This window comes from Dama dama, chromosome X (assembly GCF_033118175.1).
Source record: "Dama dama isolate Ldn47 chromosome X, ASM3311817v1, whole genome shotgun sequence".
Classification (NCBI taxonomy): Eukaryota; Metazoa; Chordata; class Mammalia; order Artiodactyla; family Cervidae; genus Dama; species Dama dama.
This window is the reverse complement of record NC_083714.1, coordinates 160,941,253-160,964,341: the sequence shown is the minus strand read 5'-3', so window position 1 is coordinate 160,964,341 and position 23,089 is coordinate 160,941,253. Positions and strand designations below refer to the sequence as shown.

At 45.8% G+C, this 23,089-nt stretch overlaps 1 protein-coding gene across 1 annotated transcript in view; it reads left to right on the top strand.

The window, feature by feature from the left end:
- Positions 1–23,089, top strand: part of STS (steroid sulfatase) — a 153,551-nt gene that overhangs the window by 78,790 nt on the left and 51,672 nt on the right. Inside the window, exon 6 of the mRNA XM_061138059.1 lies at positions 10,779–10,915. Coding sequence (XP_060994042.1) covers positions 10,779–10,915 — 137 coding nt within the window. The remainder of the gene's footprint in view (positions 1–10,778; positions 10,916–23,089) is intronic.

Genomic DNA, 23,089 nt, shown 5'->3' with positions numbered 1-23,089 from the left:
CCAAACTCCTAATTTCCGCTCCCCCCCCCCAACTTTCTGCTTTGTAACCAACCATACATTTGTTTTCTATGTCCTTCAGACTATTTCTGTTTTGTAAATAAGTTCACTTGCACTGTTTTTTTTTAGATTTCACAAGTGATATCATATCATATTTGTCTTTCTCTGTCTGACTTAACTTCACTAAGTATGATCTTCTCTAGGTCCATCCATGTTGCTACTAATGGCATTATTTCATTCTTTTTTATGGCTGAGTAATATTTCCATATTCTTTACCAGTTCCTCTGTGGGTGGACATTTAGGTTATTTCCATATCTTGGCTTTTCTAAATAGCACTGCTATAAACATTAAGCTGCACATATCTTTTATAATGATGGGTTTGTCCAGAAAACCATGCCCACGAGTGACATTTCTGGATCATGTGATAGTTTTATTTTTAATTTTTTTAAAGGAATGTCCATATTGTTCTCCATAGTGGCGGCTGCACAAATTCACGTACCCACCAACAGTGTGGGGGGGTTGCCTTTCTCCACACCCTCTCCTGCATTTATTATCTGTAGACTTTTTGTTTGTCTGTTTAACTTTTTGCCATGCTGCGTGGCATGTGGGATATAAGTTTCCCGACCGGGGATCAAACCCACACCTCCTGCATTGGAGGCACAGAGTCTTAACCACTAGACCACCAGGGAAGTCTCTGTTTGTAGACTTTTTGATGCTGGCTGTTCTGACTGGCGTCAGGTAAGTACCTCATTGCAATTTGAGTTTACATTTCTCTAATAGTTAGTTGTCCAACCAGTTTATCTTGGTTTTACTGAGGTTTCCGCAATTTTCTTCCAGAACTCAACGTGTAGGATATTCTAGCAAAACCATAGTTGGTGGTTGTGGGTACTGAGTTATTTTTAAAGGGTTTTTTCTTCAAAGGGGGTGATTCCAATGCATCAGTTTGGCCAAAAAGTTCATTTTGGATTTTTCTGTGACATCTTAGGCTTCCCTGATAGCTCAGTTGGTAAAGAATCCGCCTGTAATGCAGGAGACCCCACTTCGATTCCTGGGTCGGGAAGATCTGCTGCAGAAGGGATAGGCTACCCACTCCAGTATTCTTGGGCTTCCCTTGTGGCTCAGACGGTAAAGAATCCGACTGCAATGTGGGAGACCTGGGTTCCATCCCTGGGTCGGGAAGATCCCCTGGAGAAGGGAATGGCTACTCGCTCCAGTATTCTGGCCTGGAGAATTCTATGGACTGTATAGTGACATCTTAATGAAAAACCCAAATGAACCCAAATACCTGTTGCCCATGTTGGAGTAATATTAGTGAAAAAACTACCATGTCTGTGCCATGGTGCCCTTCATAAGAAACTTCTCATGTGCATTATCTGAAGACTGAAAGATTTAAAAAGCATCTAGGTTAGCTGCTTTCTCATGTTTTTTTTTTTTTAATTTCTTTGTTCTCTCTGAGCTGTATTCGTTAAAAACTTTTAAAATTAATTTTGAAATATAGTTATACAATATAATGCTAAGTGTCAGGCGTGCAACATGGTGATTTTCCATTTAAATACGTTACGAAACAATGACCATAATAAGTCTAATAAAGTTATGTCCCAATAAAAGTTATTAATGCAGTAAAAAAGAAGCATCTAGGTAAAACCACTTTTGGGTAACATGGTTCTCTCTATTAGAGAAGACATCTAATTGCTTTGCTGAATTGTTGGATTTAAGGATCTTGAGAGAATCGTCTTAATATGGCACCAGAGAACCATAATGAGTGGTGACACTACCACATTTATAAAAAATTTTTTCAAGGATCTGAAGGCACATAAATGTGTTATTTCTTTCACCAGAATATCCTGACAAATTTAGGCAGCTCTTACCACCTTTATGGGGCTTCTGTGTTGGCTCAGTGGTAAAGAATCTGCCTGCCTATGTAGGTGACATGGGTTCAATCCCTGGGTTGGGAAGATCCCCTGGAGAAGAAAATGGGAACCCACTCCAGTATTCTTGCCTGGAAAATCCCATGGACGGAGGAGTGTGGTGGGCTGCAGTCCATGGGGTCGCAAAGGATAGGACACGACTTCACAACTGAACAACAACTACCTTTATGACACGTATATTCAGGGCTAGTCAGTAACAGAAGGATAACATACTAGCACAGACAGTGTTTGTGAAATTTATTCAGATTCTTTTGAGTACAGATTTTCCGACCGACCCCAGTGCCTTCTTTCCATGCATTGATGTAAAGGACAGTTTGTGGGTATACAACTTGCCCTGGGTTCCATTCGTCAAAGGCTATGAGGAAAATGATTCACACTTTCATTGCTAAAATTTATATTCTCTCTCTGAGTCTCATGGCTGGAATGATTTATCAGTCAGTCAGTTCAGTTCAGTCACTCCGTTGTGTCCGACTCTTTGCGACCCCACAGACCGCAGCACGCCAGGCCTCCCTGTTCATCACCAACTCCCGGAGCTTGCTCAAACTCAAGTCCATTGAGTCGGTGATGCCATCCAACCATCTCATCCTCTGTCGTCCCCTTCTCCTCCCACCTTCAATCTTTCCCAGCATCAGGGTCTTTTCCAGTGAGTCAGCTCTTCCCATCAGGTGACCAAAGGATTGGAGTTTCAGCTTCAGCTTCAGTCCCTCCAACGATTTATAGTCAAGCGTTTGTTTTCGAGATGCTGACTTGAGATGTGAAGCCTCTGATGACAGGGGCTCCAGGGGCTGATGCTTTCATGGGTTTGTGATGGTCCCAGATGAGTTCTACCTGGACAAATGGAGGTGCGTGCCCCTGCATTACAAACATGTGTTACCAAGTCAAGGAGAGTGATGGTGTGGAATATATAACCATGCACTTCATGACCCCTCACCCTAACTTACTCTTTTAGGGATAGAATTTGTCTTGGGAAGATGCTTCTCCTGTTAGGGACGTAGTTTATCAGCTCTTTGTGTGTTGTTTTGTGTGGTTCTTTTTGGCCGCCTTGCGCCTTAGTTGTGGCATGTGAGATCTTTCCTTGTGTTGGGTGAGCTGGGTACTTGTGGACCTTATACTTAGTTGCTCTGCAGCCTGTGGGATCTTGGTTCCCTGACCGGGGATCCAACCCATGTCTCCTGCTTTCAAAGATGGATTCTTAACTACAGGACCACGAGGGAAGTCCCACACCATATGTTTTCAGCTCGATAAGTCACAGGTCATCCTAAACACACTTTGTTTTCATTCAGTTGCTTAGCTGTGTCCGACTCTTTGCAACCCCACGGGCTATATAGCCCACCGGCGGCCTCTGTCCATGGGATTCTCCAGGCAAGAGTCCTGGAGTGGGTTGCCATTCCCTTCTCCAAGGGCTCTTCCCAATCCAGGGATCAAACTCAGTCGGGTCTCTTGCACCTCCTGCATTGGCAAGTGGATTCTTTACCACCGACCCACCAGGGAAACCCAAAACACACTTAACTTAATTAACAAGAAATCCTCGTTGATCGGACAGGCAGGAGTGACTTGTAGATTTCTTAGAGATCCTTAACTCTCCTTACGTGCCCTGAAGAAGGGTCCTTCATTCATCGTAGGTTTCTACCCGGTTATGACTCTGTTCCGTGGTCTATAAAATAGACTGAGGTTGGGTGCCCACCTAGGGGCATGTTCAGGTTGTAGTAGATACTGGTTAGTTACACACCACGCGCTGTGCATATACACATATTCTAGGGCACATTTCATACCCATCACCTCTTTTTTTTTATTATTATTATTTTTTTGGCTGGACCAGGTCTTAGTTGAGGCACGTAGCATCTTCGATCTTTAGTTGGGGCATGTGGATCTTTAGCTGAGTCATGCACACTCTTAGTTGCAGCGTGTGGGATATAGTTCCCTGACCAAGCAGCAAACAAACCCAGCCCCCCTGCATTGGAAATGCAGAGTGTTAGTCACTGGACCGCCAGGGGAAGTCCCCTCCCTCACCTCTTACCTGGTACAGAAGGACGCTGGGAGATGAGGGACGAGAGGTCTTCTTGTGGAGGAGTCTGAGGCTCAGAAGTTGGGAGTGATAGCCAAAGCCACACTAGTACACGGTCCATAGAGGATTAAAGCCCACATCTAACTCACTGAGGGCTCTCCCGAGTGGCCTGTAACAAGCTTGATGCCTTCTCTGCTTCTGCAGTGACTGCAGACTTTCCAACAAGGTCTGAGTGTGGATTATTTGGAAGAATTCAACACCTGACAGAATTCAACACCCCTGCTCCAAATGGATGAGGCCAGGTCCCAGTCCCCAATAGGGGACCACACCTGGGAATTCTTAGATAAGCTCATGTTTATAGGCCAGTCCTTAGGGCTTCCTAGGTGGTGCTAATGGTAAAGAACCTGCCTGCCGGTACAGGAGATGTAAGAGTTTGCAGGTTCAGTCCCTGGTTTGGGAAGATCCCCTGGAGGACGGCATGGCAACCCACTCCAGTATTCTTGCCTGGAGAAGCCCATGGACAGAGGAGCCTGGTGGGCTACAGTCCATGGGGTCACAGAGAGTCAGACAAAACTGAATCAATTTACCACAGCACAGCACAGATATCTATATGTGGAGAGACATAAATCATCTGTCCGAGAGACAGAAATCTCAGACATATAAAATATCTCAGCTATATCTACATGTATATATAGAAATAGCTATATACCTATCTCTTTGTATATATGTTTTATGAAACACAAGACATATCTGAAGATGAGCTTCAGTGAAAATGGTTAGTATAAATTTTACTTCTCATTATATACTTTAAAGATATATATATATAAAATCAGAAGTAAAATACATCCTAACCATTTTCATTGATTATATAAATATTTAAAGTGTATAATGAGTAGTAAAATACATCCTAACCATTTTCATTGATTATAAAGTATATAATGAGAAGTAAAATATATACTAACCATTTTCATTGATTTTATATATATATATATCTTTAAAGTATATTAACGAGAGGTAAAATGTATACTAACCATTTTCACTGAAGCTCATTTCCGGATATGTCTTGTGTGGACACTTCTTTGGAGCAGAGGGATCTTGGGATGATTTCATTAGTTTAAATAAGAATGTTAGCCAAAAAGGAAGAGGGGCCTTATTGACTTTAATTCACAGAGAGAAGAGTCAATCAGACGCAAGGTTAAGGGCAACACACGGGGACATACACACACGTGTTTAGAAGTGGAAAGTGAAAGTTGCCCAGGCATGTCCAACTCGTTGTGACCCCATGGAGTATACAGCCCATGGAATTCTCCAGGCCAGAATCCTGGAGTGGGTAGCTTTTCCCTTCTCCAGGGGATCTTCCCAACCCAGGGATCGAACCCAGGTCTCCCACATTGCAGGCGGATTCTTTACCAGCTGAGCTATCAGGAAAGCAACAAAAGTGGATAAATAAATAAAGATTTGTCTTGTTACTTTGCCAACAAAGGTCCATCTAGTCATGTATGGATGTGAGAGTTGGACTATAGAGAAAGCTGAGCACCGAAGAATTGATGTTTTTGAACTGTGGTGTTGAGAAGACTCTTGAGAGTCCCTTGGACTTCAAGGAGATCCAACCAGTCCACCCTAAAGGAAATCAGTCCTGAATATTCACGGGAAGGACTGATGTTGAAGCTGAAACTCCAATACTTTTGACCACCTGATGTGAAGAGCTGACTCATTGGAAAAGACCCTGATGCTGGAAAAGATTGAAGGCGGGAGGAGAAGGGGACGACAGAGAATGAAATGGTTGGATGGCATCACTGACTCAATGGACATGAGTTTGAGTAAACTGCAGGGGTTGGTGAAGGACAGGGAGGCCTGGCGTGCTGCAGTCCGTGGGGTCACAAAGAGTCGGACACGACTGAGTGACTGAACTGAACTGAGGTGTCTTGTTTCAGTAAGGTAGATGCTACTTGTCTCGTGTGTTTTCCTGGGACGATCCATCCAAGGGCCTACGCCCCGACACTCTGCTGTACCCATGCACCCCAAACCTTTTAGGGCCATCTTGAGTGGTTGGCATCCTTCACTCAACCATAGTGCATCTCGCTGCTTCCAGAGCAAGTCATGATGAACCCGCGGGCTGTGTGGTCCCCACCTGCAATGTCCCCCGAGACAGCCTGTGAGGACCCTTGCATCCACTTAACCAGGGCCTCCTCCAGAGAGGAGGAAGGGGAGCTGAGAGTGGACAGTGACTCTAATCAGTTTATCGTGAGTCTGTCTTCTCTGCCCAGGGACCCAAGGGGCCTCGGGTAAGACTTGGAGGAGGCAGAAGAAGATGACAAGAAACAAGAGGAAGAGGAGGAAGTGGGAGATAAGAAGAAGGAAGAGAAGAATGAGGAGAAGGAAAAAAAAATCAAGAAGATGAAGCAGAAACAGGAGGAGAAGAAAAAGTAAAACCAGAGGAAGCATTTGGAACTCACGCTTCTTACTATCAACTGGCCTCTTGCAACAGTTTCAATTGCTACTTCTTTCCCAAGTGGTGAAGAATCCGCCTGCAACGCGGGAGACCTGGGTTCAGTCCTTGGGTGGGGAAGATCCCCTGGAGAAGGGCGTTGCAACCCACTCCAGTCTTCTTGCCTGGCGCATCCCAGGGACAGAGGAGCCTGGCGGGCTACAGTCCATGGGGATCGCAGAGAGTCAGCCACGACTTAGCGACTAACACTTTCTTTCCTATTGCCTGAAGCATAAAGACATTTGACTTTTTTTTTTTTTATTTTCAACAGACGTTCAATACCTTCCAGTCTCTGGGTTAGAATACTTAACAAATGAATGCTGGCTGATTTAAAACCGGAAACATCAAAGGATTTTCCATCGCTGTGTTCTGGGGGCGGAAGTGGGCACGTATGGCTGAACTCCGGCACTTTGAAGTTCAGATGGGCGTGCCAGGGTCAGCCCCATCATGGATGATGTCCATAGTCGAGTCCTCAGAGTCTACTTGTGGGTGCAAAGCCATATAGGCTCTATTGCAGCAGTCCCCAAACCTTTTCCGCCCCCCGGGGGCCGGTCTCATGGAAGACAGTTTTTCCAGGGACTGGGGGCCGTAGAGTGGTTTGCGGATGCCTCACGCGTGTTTCCTTCATTGTGTATTTTATTTCTATTGTGATTGCGTCGGGTCTACTTCAGATCATCAGGCACTAGACCCTGGATGCTGGGGACCCCTGATCTGTAGGAATAATACAGAGTCGCAGGCAGGGCTGTCTGTGAAAGGGTCCTCTCACAGACAGAGCCTGTCGGGACACTTGACAGATGAGACCGTTCTGGGGAAGCTAAGGGTCTTGTTGTAGGTGGAGGGACGCCCGCAGAACTGAAAATCAGAGCATTATCTGAAATCTCCTTACACAGGCCAACCTTGAGACCCGGGGATCTGTATCTCCCTCTGTTTTTGTGGGGAAGAGGTGGCTTGCATGGTTTTCCTGTCCTAAGGTTTGTTTTTTTTTTTAATTATTATTATTATTATTATTATTTTTAACTTTTAGTTCTTGGGTGCACCATGCAGCAGAAGGTATCTTAGTTGCCTGACCAGGGATTGAACCCAAACTGTTTGCATTGGAAGCATGCAGTTCTTAATCACCTGGATCACCAGGGTAGTCCATCCTGTCTTCCTTTTTATGTTTAACATGTTTCTTCATTGTTCTGTGGCTCTGAAAATGGCATGTGCTACTCTGAAAAACATGAAAGCGGTATAAAGATGTAAAAAAGCTGGGGAGTTTAAATTGTTGGCAGGGTTTGCTCCTCAAGTATGGGCCTTCCTATAGTAGTATGTGTCTGTGTTTGCATGTGTGGTCACTCAGTCATGTCCGACTCAGTGGCCCCGTGGACTGCAGCCCACCAGGCTCCTCTGTCCATGGGATTCTCCAGGCAAGAATACTGGGGTGGGCTGCCATGCCTTTCTCCACGGGATCTTCCCCACCCAGGGATCCAACCCGGGTCTCCTGCTTTGCAGGCAGATTCTTTACCCCTGTGCCATTGGGAAGCCCCACGAGTGGTATCCTTCAGGCAGTGTAAAAATCTATATAGATAATTTTTGGTTTTAAAGACTCAACACTTTTCTAGTGGTCCAGTGGTTAAGACTTTGCCTTCCAAGCCAAGGCGTGTGGAGTGCGATCCCTGCTCAGGGACTGCTGATCCCACATGCCTCGTGACCGAAAAAAAAAAAAAAAAAAAAAACCAGCATAAAACAGAAGCATTATTTGTAGGGTGTGATCCCTGGTCAGGGAGGTCAGATTCCACATGCCTCGTGACCAGAAAAAAAAAAAAAAAAAATCACAGCATAAATCAGAAGCAATATTGTAGCAAAGTCAATAAGGACATTAAAAATTGTCCACATCAAAAAAAAAAAAAAATCTGTTAAAAAATTAAAAGTGTATTCTGAGGTGTGTTGGAATGAAGAGCCTGGGAAACCATGCTTTGAAGAGCTCAGGTTATGTCTCTGCCATTGTCCACCTCCGTATCTGAACAGCGAGGCTGAGGGGATCGTGGCTCAGACACCAGCACGTTTGTGGAAAGCGCTCGCACACGCTGACGCGTGGCAGGAACTTTGCACGCTCTCTCCAGGAGCGGGTTCTGACCGCCGCCAGGTTGAGGGTCACGCTCCTCGTCTGTATAAGCAGCTCAGACCAACCAACTCTGAATGGCCTCCTCTGGACTTTGGGTGGCCGATGGCAGGGCACGGTCCATCCTGGCTTTATATTCTGAGTGCCTGGTGCCGAGTGGGCAGAGTTAGTTGCCAGAGGCTTCGGTGGATGAAATGAACAATGGGACGTGTCCATCTGCGAGTGCAGAGAGTGTTGGTCACCTGAACTCTGGCTGGCTGGCTGTTGTTATCGCTGTCTGGTTTATGGTTCAGTCGCTCAGCCGTGTCCGACTCTTTGCGACCCCATGGGCTGCAGCACGCCAGGCTTCCCTGTCCTTTACCATCTCTTGGTTTATACCTTAGTCCGATTGCCAACTTTTGCTGGCCTTCGGAAGCCATTCATCAGTCAGTCAGTCAGTTCAGTTGCTCAGTCGTGTCAGACTCTTTGCGACCCCATGAATTGCAGCACGCCAGGCCTCCCTGTCCATCACCAGCTCCCAGAGTCCACCCAAACTCATGTCCACCGAGTCGGTGATGCCATCCAGCCGTCTCATCCTCTGTCGTTCCCTTCTCCTCCTGCCCCCAATCCCTCCCAGCATCAGGGTCTTTTCCAATGAGTAGACATCTGTATTTGCATTCCGATTATTCCCGATGCTGATACAAATGGGAACGCTCAGTGATTAATAAAGCTCAGACTCTCAGAAGAGGTTGCTTTGCCTGGTGGCTCAGATGGTAAAGAAACTGCCCGAAATGCGGGAGACCCAGGTTCAATCCCTGGGTCGGGAAGATCCCCTGGAGGAGGGCATGGCAGCCCACTCCAGTATTCTTGCCTGGAGAAGCCCATGGACAGAGGAGCCTGGTGGGCTACATACAGTCCATGGGGTTGAAAGAGTCGGACATGACTTAGTGACTATGTCAACAAATTTCAACGGGATGACTCAGCAGGTAGGGAATCTGCCTGTAATGCAGGAGACACAGGAGACACGAGTTTGATCCCTGGGCCGGGAAGATCCCCTGGAGGAGGAAATGGCAACCCACTCCAGCATTCTTGCGTGGAGAATCCCATGGACAGAGGAGCCTGTCGGGCTATGGTCCATGAGGTTGCAGAGTCGGAGAGTCGGACACGATTGACACTTTCTCCAAAGAGGAATAAACTGTGCAAGGCCTTTGTGCCAGGCAGGAAAAGAATTACACTGTAGCTGCCTTCCTGCCTGGATTTCACTCCCGCCTGAGGACAGAGTGTAAATATTTGTGATTCTGAGATTGACATGATCCTGGGTTGCTGGCAAGGTGCAGAGAGCCGCCTTCTGTATTTGTAACAAATAGAGAGAGGGCGTGTAGCAGCTGAAAAGTTCTATCTCTTCACACAGCCTTCGTGGCTGGACACAGTAAATTTTCAAAAGAGTTGTTTACTGAGGTGCTTCAGTTAATAAAAAAAAAAAATGAAGTGAAGCTGTTATGGGGAGAACTCCCTCCTGCCAGCTTGCTCAATTGTTCATTTAGTTTTCAAGGTCATAGAGAGGAAGAGAGATGCGACTGTGAGGGTCTTTTCCTGCCATCTCTCTGAAAGGACAGCTGAGCATAGGTTTCTAAAAGAAAGTGCGAGTCACTCAGTCTTGTCCAACTCTTTGCAGCCCCATGGATTGTGCAGTCCATGGAATTCTCCAGGCCAGAATACCAGAGTGGGTAATTTAGTTGCTCAGACATATCCAACTCTTGCAACCCAATGGACTGTAGCTCGCCAGGCTCCTCTGTTCATGGGATTCTCCAGGCAAGAATACTGGAGTGGGTTGCCTCTCCTGTGTCCAGGGGATCTTTGTTCATCCCAGCGAGCAAGCTGTCCATCACACCCGAGGATGTGAGCAGGGCAGAATGACCGATCTGTCCAGCCTACATTCCCCAGGCTCCACTGATGACACCTCTGTTCCCAGGGGGGAAATCCTCACGGTTGGATTTCATTTTTGAAAGCTGGATATTTCTCTTCCACTTTTTAACCCAGGGGGGAAATCCTCACAGTTTGATTTTTCACTTTTGCAAGCTGGATATTTCCCTTCTTCTTTTTTTTAACTAAGGGGGGGAAATCCTCACAGTCTGATTTTATTTTTGCAAGCTGGATATTTCCCTTCTTTTTTTTTTTTTTTAACCAAGGGAATAAGCGTTTTCACTTTCAGAATTAAACAGCAATAACAAACGGCATCCAAGGTGTTTATTTTGCCCTTGACTTTTTTTTTTTTTCCAGCAATGCCAAGACCCCTTTCCTGCTTGTCATGTCTTTCCTCCACGTGCACACGGCTCTCTTCTCTTCGAAGAAGTTTGCCGGCAAAAGTAAACACGGCGCCTATGGGGATGCCGCTGAGGAGATGGATTGGAGCGTCGGTATGTATCCCTGCATCTTCCGTCTGTGGGCTTCCCAGGTCTTCAGTCTGCACGTCAGACGTGGCTGCGACTTTTCCTGCCTCCTAGCTTATTTCTGCTGAGAGTCTGCCTGTGTGTCTGATACCATCAGAGACAGCACGTGCTTCTTTTTTTTGCTTTGTTTTCTGTGTTCCAAAAAAAAAGTCACCAAACACTAAGTGTGGTGGGTAAAGTGAAAGTGTCAGTCGCTCGGTTGTGTCCGACTCTTTGTGACTCCATGGACTGTAGCCCACCAGGCTCCTCCATCCGGGGGATTCTCCAGGCAAGAATACTGGAGTGGGTAGCCAATTTCCTCCTCCAGGGGATCTTCGCAACTCAGGGATCAAACAACAGGTAAACAGTATATATATATATATTTTTCCCCCAATTACTTTCATTAGTTGGAGGCTAATTACTTTACAGTATTGTAGTGGTTTTTGCCATACATTGACATGAATCAGGCATGGATTTACATGTGTTCCCCATCCCGATCCCCCCTCCCTTCTCCCTCCCCATCCCATCCCTCCGGGTCATCCCAGTGCACCAGCCCCGAGCACTTGTCTCATGCATCCAACCTGGACTGGCGATCTGTTTCACACTTGATAATATACATGTTTCGATGCTGTTTTCTCAGATCATCCCACAACCAGCATATTAAAAGCATCTTAACCCCGGGTGTGGTTGAGTTTGCGGATGGATACAGCGCCAGGGAGTCTGGGTCTGTGGGCTGGTGATCAAAGAGATTAATGAAGGAAAAAGAGTCAACATTCATTCATTCCTCCTGTTACGCTCTTTTTATGTATTTATTTTAATTTTTGGCTGCTCTGGGTCTTCATTGCTGTGCCTCGACTTTCTCCAGTTGGGGCGAGTGAGGGCTGCTCCCTAATTGAGGGTCACGGGCATCTCATTGCGATGCCTTCAGTAACCTTTCGGAGAGGGCAATGGCACCCCAGTCCAGTACTCTTGCCTGGGAAATCCCATGGATGGAGGAGCCTGGTGGGCTGCAGGCCATGGGGTCTCGAGGAGTCGAACACGACTGAATGACTTCACTTTCATTTTTCACTTTCATGCACTGGAGAAGGAAATGGCAACCCACTCCAGTGTTCTTGCCTGGAGAATCCCAGGGACGGGGGAGCCTGGTGGGCTGCCGTCTGTGGGGTCGCATAGAATCAGACACGACTGAAGCGACTTAGCAGCAGCAGCAGGAACGTTTCGGAGCGAGGAGTGTGGAGCTTGGGGTCAGCAGTTGCTGCATGCCGCTTCATTGCCCCGTGGCACGTGGCATCTTCATTCCCCGGCCAGGGATTGAACCCGAGTCCCCTCCCTGCACGGGAAGGCGGATTCTTAATCCCTGGACCACCGGGGGATTCCCACCGCTGACTCTTAGCAGTTGAATCTGAGCAGCCCCTTGTCTCCGGCAGAGTGGGGTACAGGGCAGGTTTGGGAGACAGAAGGCTGGCCTCGCAGTTACCGCTGTGGGCCGTCTCGCTGCGGTGGCCTCGAGGTCGTCTTCTTCTGGGGATCCTATTAGCCCTCCCTGTGTCTCCTTCTCCTCCGGCTTGTGTCTTTCTTGCTGCTTCTACAAGGATGGCGGGGGTTCCCTGGCTCTCTCTCTGTCCCTCCTTCCTAAACGGGTTACCCTATTTCCTGAGAGACGTGGCTTGTCTTCCGGAGCAACCCGAAAGACTTGTTAGTGAATTTTTCCTTTCCAGAAGATATTTTTTCAATGTGTGTTTCACTTGGCTGCATCGGGTCTCCCTTGTGACCCTTGCGATCTCAGCTGTGTCATCTGGGATTTTTTTGTCGTTGTTGTTATAGTGTGTGGATTTTCTAGTTGTGGGTGTGGAGACGCAGTAGTTGCAGCGAGTGGCCTGAGTTGCTCCACGGCATGTGGGATCTTAGTCCCCCAACCGGGGGATCGAAACCTGCATGTCCCCTGCATCGGAAGGCAGATTCTTTACCACCGGACCTCCAGGGAAGTCCCTGAGGGGTTTCTGTGTAAACTGTGCCTTGCACCTCGACATGAAGTCATGTTGACTGCGCTTTCTCTTGGGACTTTCCTGATGGCTCAGCGGCTGAAGAATCTGCCTGCGATGCAGGGAGACACGGGAGACCTGGGTTTGATCCCTGGAGCAGGAGGAACCCCCTGGAGGAGGCAATGGTAACCCGCTCCAGTATTCTTGCCTGGGAAATCCCGTGGTCAGAGGAGCCTGGCGGGCTGCAGTCCAGAGGGTTACAGAGCTGGACACGGCTGAGTGTGCACGCCTGCGCTTTTCTCTTGCATAGCTAAGCAGCCTCCGGCCTTTTCTGCACAGTGCAGGGGAGGCCACAGTGTGTGGGTAAATCAGAGGCATCGAAAATCCGAGAGTTCTGAACTTCTCATTCAGTCCCTGCGTGCTCCAGCCATGTCTCGGGTGCTCAGGGCGTTGGCTCCTTCTGCACAAAATTGGACAAAAGTGAGTCAGCGGCACCGTCAACAGGCTGCTCAAGATTTTCGCCACATTTCCTTTTTTTTTTCCCCCTTTTGCCCCTTCTGTCATCCTTTGTTTCCTTGCTGTACCCTGAATTCAGCGTTTTTCTCATCGAGGTGTTTAGGAGATCCTCTAGAATGTGGCTGTAGAGTTTCTTTCTTGCTTTGCATTACGAGCACACGGAACCTGGTGAGGGTCACCGACCGTGACGATGACAAGAACAACTTTTGTCTCGTTTCATTTAAACCTTGGGAGGAGCATCGTCTTTTGGACAAGGTGACTGCAGCCCTATTCTAGCTTCTAGCTCTTCCCCTATCTGTGTGAACTTGACAGATGTCTTAAATCTCTGTGACTGATGAGTTCAGACAAAGCAACTTCTGAGTTTCTTTCTAGCCTTCTCTGTAATGCTCCTGGATAGCACAAGTGAGTCAAATGATGAACACGAACTGGGAAAAAGAAAGGCAGCCAGAACATTCTGCCTAATGGGATCGGTGAGAAGAATTCATTATACTCAGGGCTTTGACATACAGCTCATACAAGCCCACCTTCTTTCATTTTTGCTTCTTAAAATGTTGCATGTAAATTAGTTTACATTTTCCACACCTTAGTAGTGTAAATCAGTAGAATAGTCCTTCGTAGTGCGAGCCAGTAGAATATTTTATCTCTTTAATGAGTGTTGTATGTTAATGTATCCAGTTTTGTATCCAGCTCTCTGACGTGTCTTGGCTGGCAAGCAGGCTTTTGCTAGTATCATCACACGTATTGACTACTTTTTATTTAATTACATCAACACATATTCCTACCCTTACTCATTAAAAACAAGTCTAACTTCCAGTGTTTTTCTGCTATTCACCCGTCGTGAGTAAAACGAAGCATGTTTTTTGAATCTTTGAGATCTACAGTACACCCTGGTATCATATTAATAGGTGGTTGTGTTCTTCGATTTTTTTTTTTTTTTTTTTTTGCCCCCAAAATAAAATCCTCCCCTTAAGCCATTACATTCATGGCTCAGGATGTTTCTGTTGTTTTACAAACTCAATACCTCTGAGCATTTTGAAGAATATGGCTTCTTTCCAGGAAGACCCTTTCTCTCTCACCAAGAAGGGGAGTCTGGGTGATTGTGCAATAAAATGACAGGGAGGTATCGGCTTAAAAGAAACGCCTCAAGCACCATGGGAGGCTGAGCTAGAAGCCATCAAGCAGACAGGCTGGATCTCTGTCCTTTAGACTCTAAAATGCTCTAAAGTTTAGGGCGTTTTCTTTCTAAATGTTTGGACACAGCGTAACTATACAGAACATACCTTTCCTCTCTGCGAGTTTCTCCATACCCGTAAAAGCATATTCATAAAAGATCCTTTCTTATTTAATGGTCCGCCACGGCCAATCTCACCCCACACTATGGAGCTTGGACAGCTTAATTCTCAGCTGTGTGATCGCTGTTGCTTGTATTGTCATTACGACCCAGAAAGGACGGACCGCAGACATACGGTGTAAACTCTACACAACGGGTTGGTGTCGATGTTTAGATGTTAAGTCTTTGTCGGACTCTTTGTGACCCCATGGACTGACTGTAGCCCGCCAGGCTCCTCTGCCCATGGGATTCTCCAGGCCAGAAGACTGGGGTGGGCTGCCATTTCCTCCTCGAGGGGAGTCTTCCCGACCCAGAGATGGGAACCCACATCTCTTATAGCAGGTGGATCCTGTACCACTAAGCCCCCAGGGAAGCCCCGATGCGAGGCGGCTGGCAGTAAACGTCCACGAGGGTGGCCGAAATCCTGAAACTCTTAACACCACCGTGCAGTTTGAGAGGTGGGCAGTGTTCTACTGATCATGGTCTCTGCCTGCGAAGGGCGTGCCCTGCACCTGCTCTTGCCTTCACACGTGTCCCCTCCCTTTGTGATGTCGGCGGTCAGGGCGGTGTTCCTTTTCCATCAGAATGGTGTGCAGTCCACAGCAAGACACAGGGAAAGGGTCATCACCTTTAATACATGCCATTGTGTGCCTAATATATGATAAGACCTTGGCTTAATGGAATGTAGGAGTTCCCAAGGGAGTTAAGGTCTGTACAGTCTTAAGCTGTGGTTTTTCCAGTGGTCATATACGGATGCGAGGTTTGGACCATAAAGAAGACTGAGCGTGGAAGAATCGATGCTTTCAAACTGTGGTGAAGGCTCTTGAGGGTCCCTTGGACTGCAAGGAGATCCAACCAGTCCGTCCTAAAGGAAATCAGTCCTGGGTGTTCATTGGAAGGACTGATGCTGAAGCTGAAAGTCCAATCCTTTGGCCACCTGATGCAAAGAGCTGACTTATGTGAGAAGACCCCAATGCTGGGAAAGATTGAAGGCGGGAGGAGAAGGGGACGACAGAGGATGAGATGGCTGGGTGGCATCACTGACTCGATGGACATGAATCTGAGCAAGCTCAGGGTGTTGGTGATGGACAGGGAGGCCTGGCATGCTGCAGTCCGTGGGGTTGCAAAGAGTTGGACGTGACTTAGCAACTGAGGAATAGCACCAAGGGAGTTAAGATTCTTCCAAGTGATTTTGAAATGACCCAGAGGAAGGAGGAATGAATGAATGTCTGGACGGAAGTGCAGTTGACTCTGGAGAGGTTTAGGGACCAGTCCCCGTATATGGCCAGTGGCCTGCCTCACCATTTCAGCAGGACACACTTTCTGGGGAAACCTTTGGGCAGTTGCGGCTCTGTTGCCAAGTCTGATTTTCAACCCTAAGTAATTCCCCAGCAGCAAAGCTTTGAGGGAGGAACACGTGGATAACATGTTGCTAGGATGGGTGAAAGAGGATAACTCTATTATTTTTTTTTATTTAATTTTATTTTTTACTGAAATGTAGTTGATATACAATATCAGTTGCAAGTGTACCATGTAGTCATCAGTGACAGTTTTGAAAGGTTATACTCCATTTATAGTTATTATAAAATATTTCATACATTCCCCATGATGTGAGATACATCTTTATACCTTACTTTGTGCATGATAGTTTGTACTGAAAGAAGGCGTCTTTTTTTTTTTTAAAGTTACTGTGTTGATTCCTAGGGCTTCCCAGGTGGTGCTAGTGATAAAGAACCTGCCTACCAATGCAGGAGACGTAAGAGACACGTATTCGATCCCTGGGTTGGGAAGATCCCCTAGAGAAAGGAATGGCAACCCACTTCAGTATTCTTGCCTATAGAATCCCACGGACAGAGGAGCCCGGCGGGCCACAGTCCATGGGGTTGCAAGAGTCGGACACGACTGAAGTGACTTAGCATGCACGCACACGTTGATTCCTAAAGAGGTCAGGCAGTTTTCTTTCATTTTTTTTAAAAAAAAATTAAACAAAAAAAAATCTATTATTTATCAAGTGGAGTCAGAACATTTCACAAGCCCCGTCCTCCTGTAGTAAGGAACTACAACGGCTGAATTTTTCACGAGTTCCCCTCTGCTTATCATACCTGTAAGATTACCTTAGAAAATGTATTTTAAATATTCCACAAGCACTTTTTCTTTCTGACTCTCGAGCCATCAACGACACGGTCGTTAAAACTCAACTCAAGCAACAAATTGGACCTTATCTTCTCACTGATACTCTCCTTTATTGAAAAATTCCCTTTTGGAATTTTCGAAAGACTTTTAGGTTTTCTGAGGGGAAGAGAGAGAGGTACGTGTTTACACTTGTCCTTTTGCATTAACTTTCTCTTCCTAAATTTGAAAGATACCAAGTAAAAATGCAACTGTAGCTGTTGAAATTCTATTTTTAAAGTCTTAATCTAATCTGTAAGATGTTTTAAAATAATTGTTGATATAACGGTGCTCATGCTAATTTTAAAAAAGGACTTTTAAAAACAAAATCCAGACAAAAAAGGTAAAAAAGGTTCCTCTTCCTGTGTATCCTTAGTAACACACCCTAAAAAAAAAAAAAAGCCCGAGTTTGTAAAAATTTGCTTTTAATTCAGTAAGTTCTGTGGGATTCTAAATACCCAAAGTGGAAACTGAATTTTTTTTTTAAAGGAAATGCACCAGTTGATTCCAGAGTATCAAATCTTGGATATACGCTCGGGATGGCAGCTTAGCTCTATGATAGATAGACTATGACCTCTGTTGCAATCGCCGTCATCTCTGGTTACCCAGATAATCAGGAAACAGAGACTGCAGAAAACATCCTCGCCGGCACTTTTGACAGGGTCTGGCATTACAGAAACCTCTGCCTAATGAGCAGGCTTTTTATTCAAGCAGATCTAGACAGGAGAGAGATGAACCTGTTTTCCATTACAGACCACTGTTTACCTGAATTGCGAGGTACATAATGAGGTTTCAGAACTTCAAGAAAACATTTAGGAAGCGATGACAACCTGTGCCCTGTAACAAAATGACTAATACAGACCCACCGATGTCCAATTTTCCTTCCACGGCTGTCAAATAGATTTAGTAAAAAGGCAGGATTAAAAAAAGATCCCCTGTTCAGTTTCCAAACATAGAGACTAAGCTTTAGGACGTGTGCCAAAGAAACTTAAGGAAATGTGTTGTTGGGACATTTGGGAGAGCTTACTGCGAGATTTCGAAATGCAAGGCTTCTGGAAAATAATAAATGGGATAGTGTTACCGGAGGATACCTTTATTTATTTTAATTTTATTGAAGTGGAAGGAAATGGCAACCCACTCCAGTTTTCTTGCCTGGAGAATCCCATGGACAGAGGAGCCTGGTGTGCTGTAGTCAATGAGGTCTCAAGAGTTGGACACAACTTTGCCACTAAACCACCACATAGCTGATTTACAATGGTGTGTTAATTTCTGCTATAAAGTAAAGTGACTTAGTTGAATATGCACACCCAGACACACACACACAGACATATATGTGCCTGCTCAGATAGACAAGGACAGGGAAGCCTGGCGTGATGCAGTCCGTGGGGACAAAAAGAGTCGGACACGACTGAGCGACTGAACAACAATAATTTTTGACCACACTGCCTAGCATGTGGGATCTTAGTTCCCCAACCAGACTTTGAACCCATGCCCCTGGCACTGGAAGTGCAGAGTCTCGACCGCTGGGCCACCAGAGAAGCCCCTGACTCTATACTCTTCAGTTAGCATGGAAGCATTTGGGAGCAAAGCCTCTTTACAGAGGACTGTGTCAGTCACTTTATTTGCTCCCAAGCAGTGGAAGAAAAGAGAGGTGAGGTCTTCAAGTAGCCTGTTTCCATAAACAAACTCCGTTCTCCCTCCAAAATGGATCTTGTCCATCGGGTACCCCAGATATGAGTGATGAAGAAAACTCGAAACAAAACTCCGTTGTTTCTGGAGTTTTTTCGAGTGCTTGCTGCAGTTAACATAAAGTTCCATTCATTAAGGTCACTGACATCAGACCCACCCCTCGACTCTAAGGAGGCGTTTGCCTGTTTTATCAGTTCCTTTGATTTTAAAATGAACGCTCAGTGGCATTCACCTGCACACTCTTCTTGGGAGTCGGCCGTGACAGACTGTGATTTGGGCAACACGTTCAAGTTTCCAGTTCACACAAAACCGTTAGGGAAGGAACACTGTTGTCATAATATTTTTTTTTTTCCACTCGGAAGTAAGACAATAGCCAGAAGAGAGCGAAAATGGCAGCATTACGGCATTTTGAGCCTTTTAACGGTGATCATTTGAAGGCAGAATTGCCCGCCACCTACCTCTGTCAACACCCCATCGCCTGCCTGCCAGATCTCATCGGTAACAACCACCTTATTTATGCATGTATGCATCTGATTTCCGGCAAGTAAATAAGCCGTGCGCTTGGAAGAGAGAAAGCTACAAGAAATGAGCGTCTTTGCCGACCTCGGAAGCTTCGAGCGCTGACTTTGAGAAAAGTCATTTTGCCTTGTCTCAACAACGTGGCCTTTGCGTTTTTGCTTGGTGTTGCTTTCTAATTAAGCCAGGGGGCGGGGTGGGGTGGGGTGGTGGGTAGAGAGGAGAGTTCCAGAAAGGGCGTTGCTGTCGACTTTGGAATAGAGGGGGTGCCTCTGGGTCCTAATAGAGGACATGCTTCTGCTCTTTGATGCCTCACCCCACACGGGGATGCTTGTGTGCAAAAAAAAAAAAAAAGTTGTTGCACATAGGAGCGAGGCTGGGTCAGGCATCGCTGATCAAGGAGGGAGCGGTCCCTTCGATTGGGTTGAAGGAAAGGGAACCTGTGAGCAGGACCGTATGCATGCGGTTGTGACCAGCGGAGGTGTTGTGGGTGGTGATGCCTCCAGGGCAGAATGCACACTCACCTGCGTGAGTGTGTATGTGTGTGTGTGTGTACGCGCCTGAGCGTGCACGCACGGAACTACAAATCATGCATTTGGGAAGGAAAGTCTCTTTACAGGGGACTGACTCTCTGAGGCATTTTTGGAAAGTCTTTTTTTTTTTTTTTTTTTTTACGAGGGATTGACTTTTTTTTTTTTTTTTTTTAGCTCCCAAGCAGTAGAAAAATGGGGCAAGCTGGGTCATCAAGGAACTTATTTCCATAAAGTCCTTCTCCATACCTTTTTATTTGTCCTTTTCCTGATTTGTTTTTTTATTGAAGTATGGTTAATTTATGGTATTGGGTTAATTTCTGCCGTACAACAAATTGATGCAGTTATACTTGCATATATATATGTGTGTGTGTGTCTGTATATATATTCTTTTTCATGTCTTTTCCCATTATGGTTTGTCACAGGATACTGAGTACAATCCCTCTGTTGTACACTAGGGCCTTCTTGTTTATCCGTCTTATATAAAATAGTTTGCCTCTGGTGATCCCAAACTCCCAGCCCGTTCCTCCCCCTGCCCCTCCTCCCCCTCGGCACACAGAAGTCTGTCCTCTATTTCAGTGAGTCTGTCCCTGTTTTCCTAGACAAGTTCATTTGTGTCGTTTTCGTAGATTTCACGTACAAGTGATATCACATGATATTGGTCTTTCCCTGTCGGACCTCACATATGAGTGATATCACATGATATTGGTCTTTCCCTGTCAGACCTCACGTACAAGTGATATTGTATGATACTGGTCTTCCTCTGTCTGACTTACTTCACTTAGTATGAGAATCTCTAGGGCCATCCATGTTCCTTGCAAATGGCATTATTTCAGTCTTTTTGTATGTGTGTGTGGCTGAGTGCCATTCCTGCTGTGTATATATGGACCACCTCTTCTTCTTTCCTTTGTCCTCTCATCTGTCGATGGACATTTGGGTAGCCTCCATGTCCTAGATAGTGGTAAAGAACCTGCCTGCCAGGGCAAGAGGCACAGAAGACGTGGGTTTGATCCTTGGGTTCGGAAGATCTCCTGGAGGAGGGCTATGGTAACCCACTCCAGTGTTCTTGCCTAGAGAATTCCAGGGACAGAGGAGCCTGGCGGGCTACAGTCCCTGGGGTTGCAAAGAGTCAGACATGACTGAGCCGCTAAAGAAACAAAAATGACCACTGGGGAGTACGTATCTTTTCAAACTGTGGTTTTCTCTGGATGTATCCCCCCACGAGTGGGACTGCTGGGTCAAACAGTAGCTATATGTTAAGTTCTTTAAGGAACATCCATACTGTTCTCCATAGTGACTGAGCCAATTTACATTCCCACCACCAGGGTTCTCTACTCCACACTGTCTCCAGCATTTGTTATTTGTGGACTTCTTGATGGTGGCCATTCTGAGCAGTGTGAGGTGATGCGTCGTGAAGAGTGTTGATCTGTGCCTCTCTGATAATTAGTGTTGTTGAGCATCTTCTCATGTGCCTCTTGGCCATCTGTACCAATGGCATTCATTTTCAATGTTTGTTCCTGCAGATGAATCTTTTTATCTGCCAAACTGCAATTTTTCTCTATTAATCTACTCTTGATTTTATATGCCTGGGAGGTATGCACATCTGGAAAGCTTCATATAAATTAGGATATCAGAAAATCAAATGATAGGGTAGCAAAATGTATCTGCTTACATATATGTATATACATATATATGTGTGTCTATATATATATATAGTACATATCAGTTCAGTTCAGATGCTCAGTCATGTCCAACTCTTTGTGACCCCATGGACTGCAGCATACCAGGCCTCCCTGTCTATCACCAACTCCCAGAGTTTACCCAAACCCATGTCCATCGGGTCGGTGATGCCACCCAACCATCTCATCCTCTGTCGTCCCCTTCTCCTCCTGCCCTGAATCCCTCCCAGCATCAGGGTCTTTTCCAATGAGTCAGCTCTTCGCATCAGGTGGCCAAAGGACTGGAGTTTCAGCTTCAGCATCAGTCCTTCCAATGAACATTCAGGAGTGATTTCCTTTAGGATGGACTGGTTGGATCTCCCTGCAGCCCAAGGGACTCTCAAGAGTCTTCTCCAATACCACAGTTCAAAAGCATCCATTCTTTGGTGCTCAGCTTTCTTTATAGTCCAGTTCTCACATCCGTACATGACCACTGGAGATGGTCCCAGGTGGCACTAGTGATAAAAAAAAAAAAACCTGCCTGCAGATGCAGAGGGTGTAAGAGACATGGGTTTGATCTCTGGGTCAGGAAGATCCCTTGGAGAAGGGAATGGCAACTCACTCCAACAGTCCTGCCTGGAGAATCCCATAGACAGAGGAGCCTAGTGAGCTACAGTCGATAGAGTCACAAAGAGTCAGACACGACTTAGCATGCATGCAAGTAAGCACATAATATATATATATATGTAAAACATAAATTTTATGTACAAAATTTATGTATGCTTTCAAATTATCTTCCCTTCCTGTGTGAGTTTCCAGTATTTGTGACAAAACAGTAATCTTCTTCAGAAACATTCAGTTTTTGCAGCCTCAGGTTAGACATGCAGACAGTACAGAGTCAGGCAGTTAAGACGGGGAGAGAGCCCTGGGACAGGAACAGTTGAAGTCTGTTAATCTAGACTTTTGGCCATAAGGTTTAGTTAGAAATTCACTATGTAGAATATTGATTTTCATTCTCCAAATTAATTTATCCTATAAATCGTTAACCTCTGGGTTTCATAAATTCTGTAATCACGTTACCATTTTTTTTTTTTTTTGCAAAGCCCGAAGCTTAATTTTTATGTTCTTGAGCCCTGATTGGATATTATTTTAAGTTGAATTTACATCTCAAATTAAAAGGAGTATGTTTTAACACTCTTCCACAAAATCATTTCCCTAAAGAAGATAACACCATACATTATCGAGGAATCAAGTTGCCCAATTGAGTCAAACAGGATTAATAAAATTTCTGGCTCCAGAACCACAACAACTATCACAACAAGAATAGTAAATGTTGATTGACTCACAATAGCTAAAATCTAAAATTGGTATATGCTAGTCATTTATCTACCCACTCCAGGGTTCTTGCCTGGAGAAACCCAGGGACGGGGGAGCCTGGTGGGCTGCCGTCTACGGGGTCACACAGAGTCGGACACGGCTGAAGCGACTTATCAGTAGCAGCAGTCACTTATCCAACATCTCACACGGATAGTGTAGTGGAGGCCTCACAGTGGTGTTCTAAGAGATGTTTATCATCCTTACGGGTGAGGAAGTGACGTTTAGAGAGGTTCAGTGACTTGTGGAAGACTGCCCGGGCACCACTAGCCTACACTGCTTCTCTGTAAGCAGAAAAGGTTTCTAGTTTGTTGAATTAATTGAGAAAGTAGACTTGCCTCCTCTCCAGCTGTGGCTTATCTCTAAGACTCTTTGGAGCAATGGCCTCCAACAGTTTT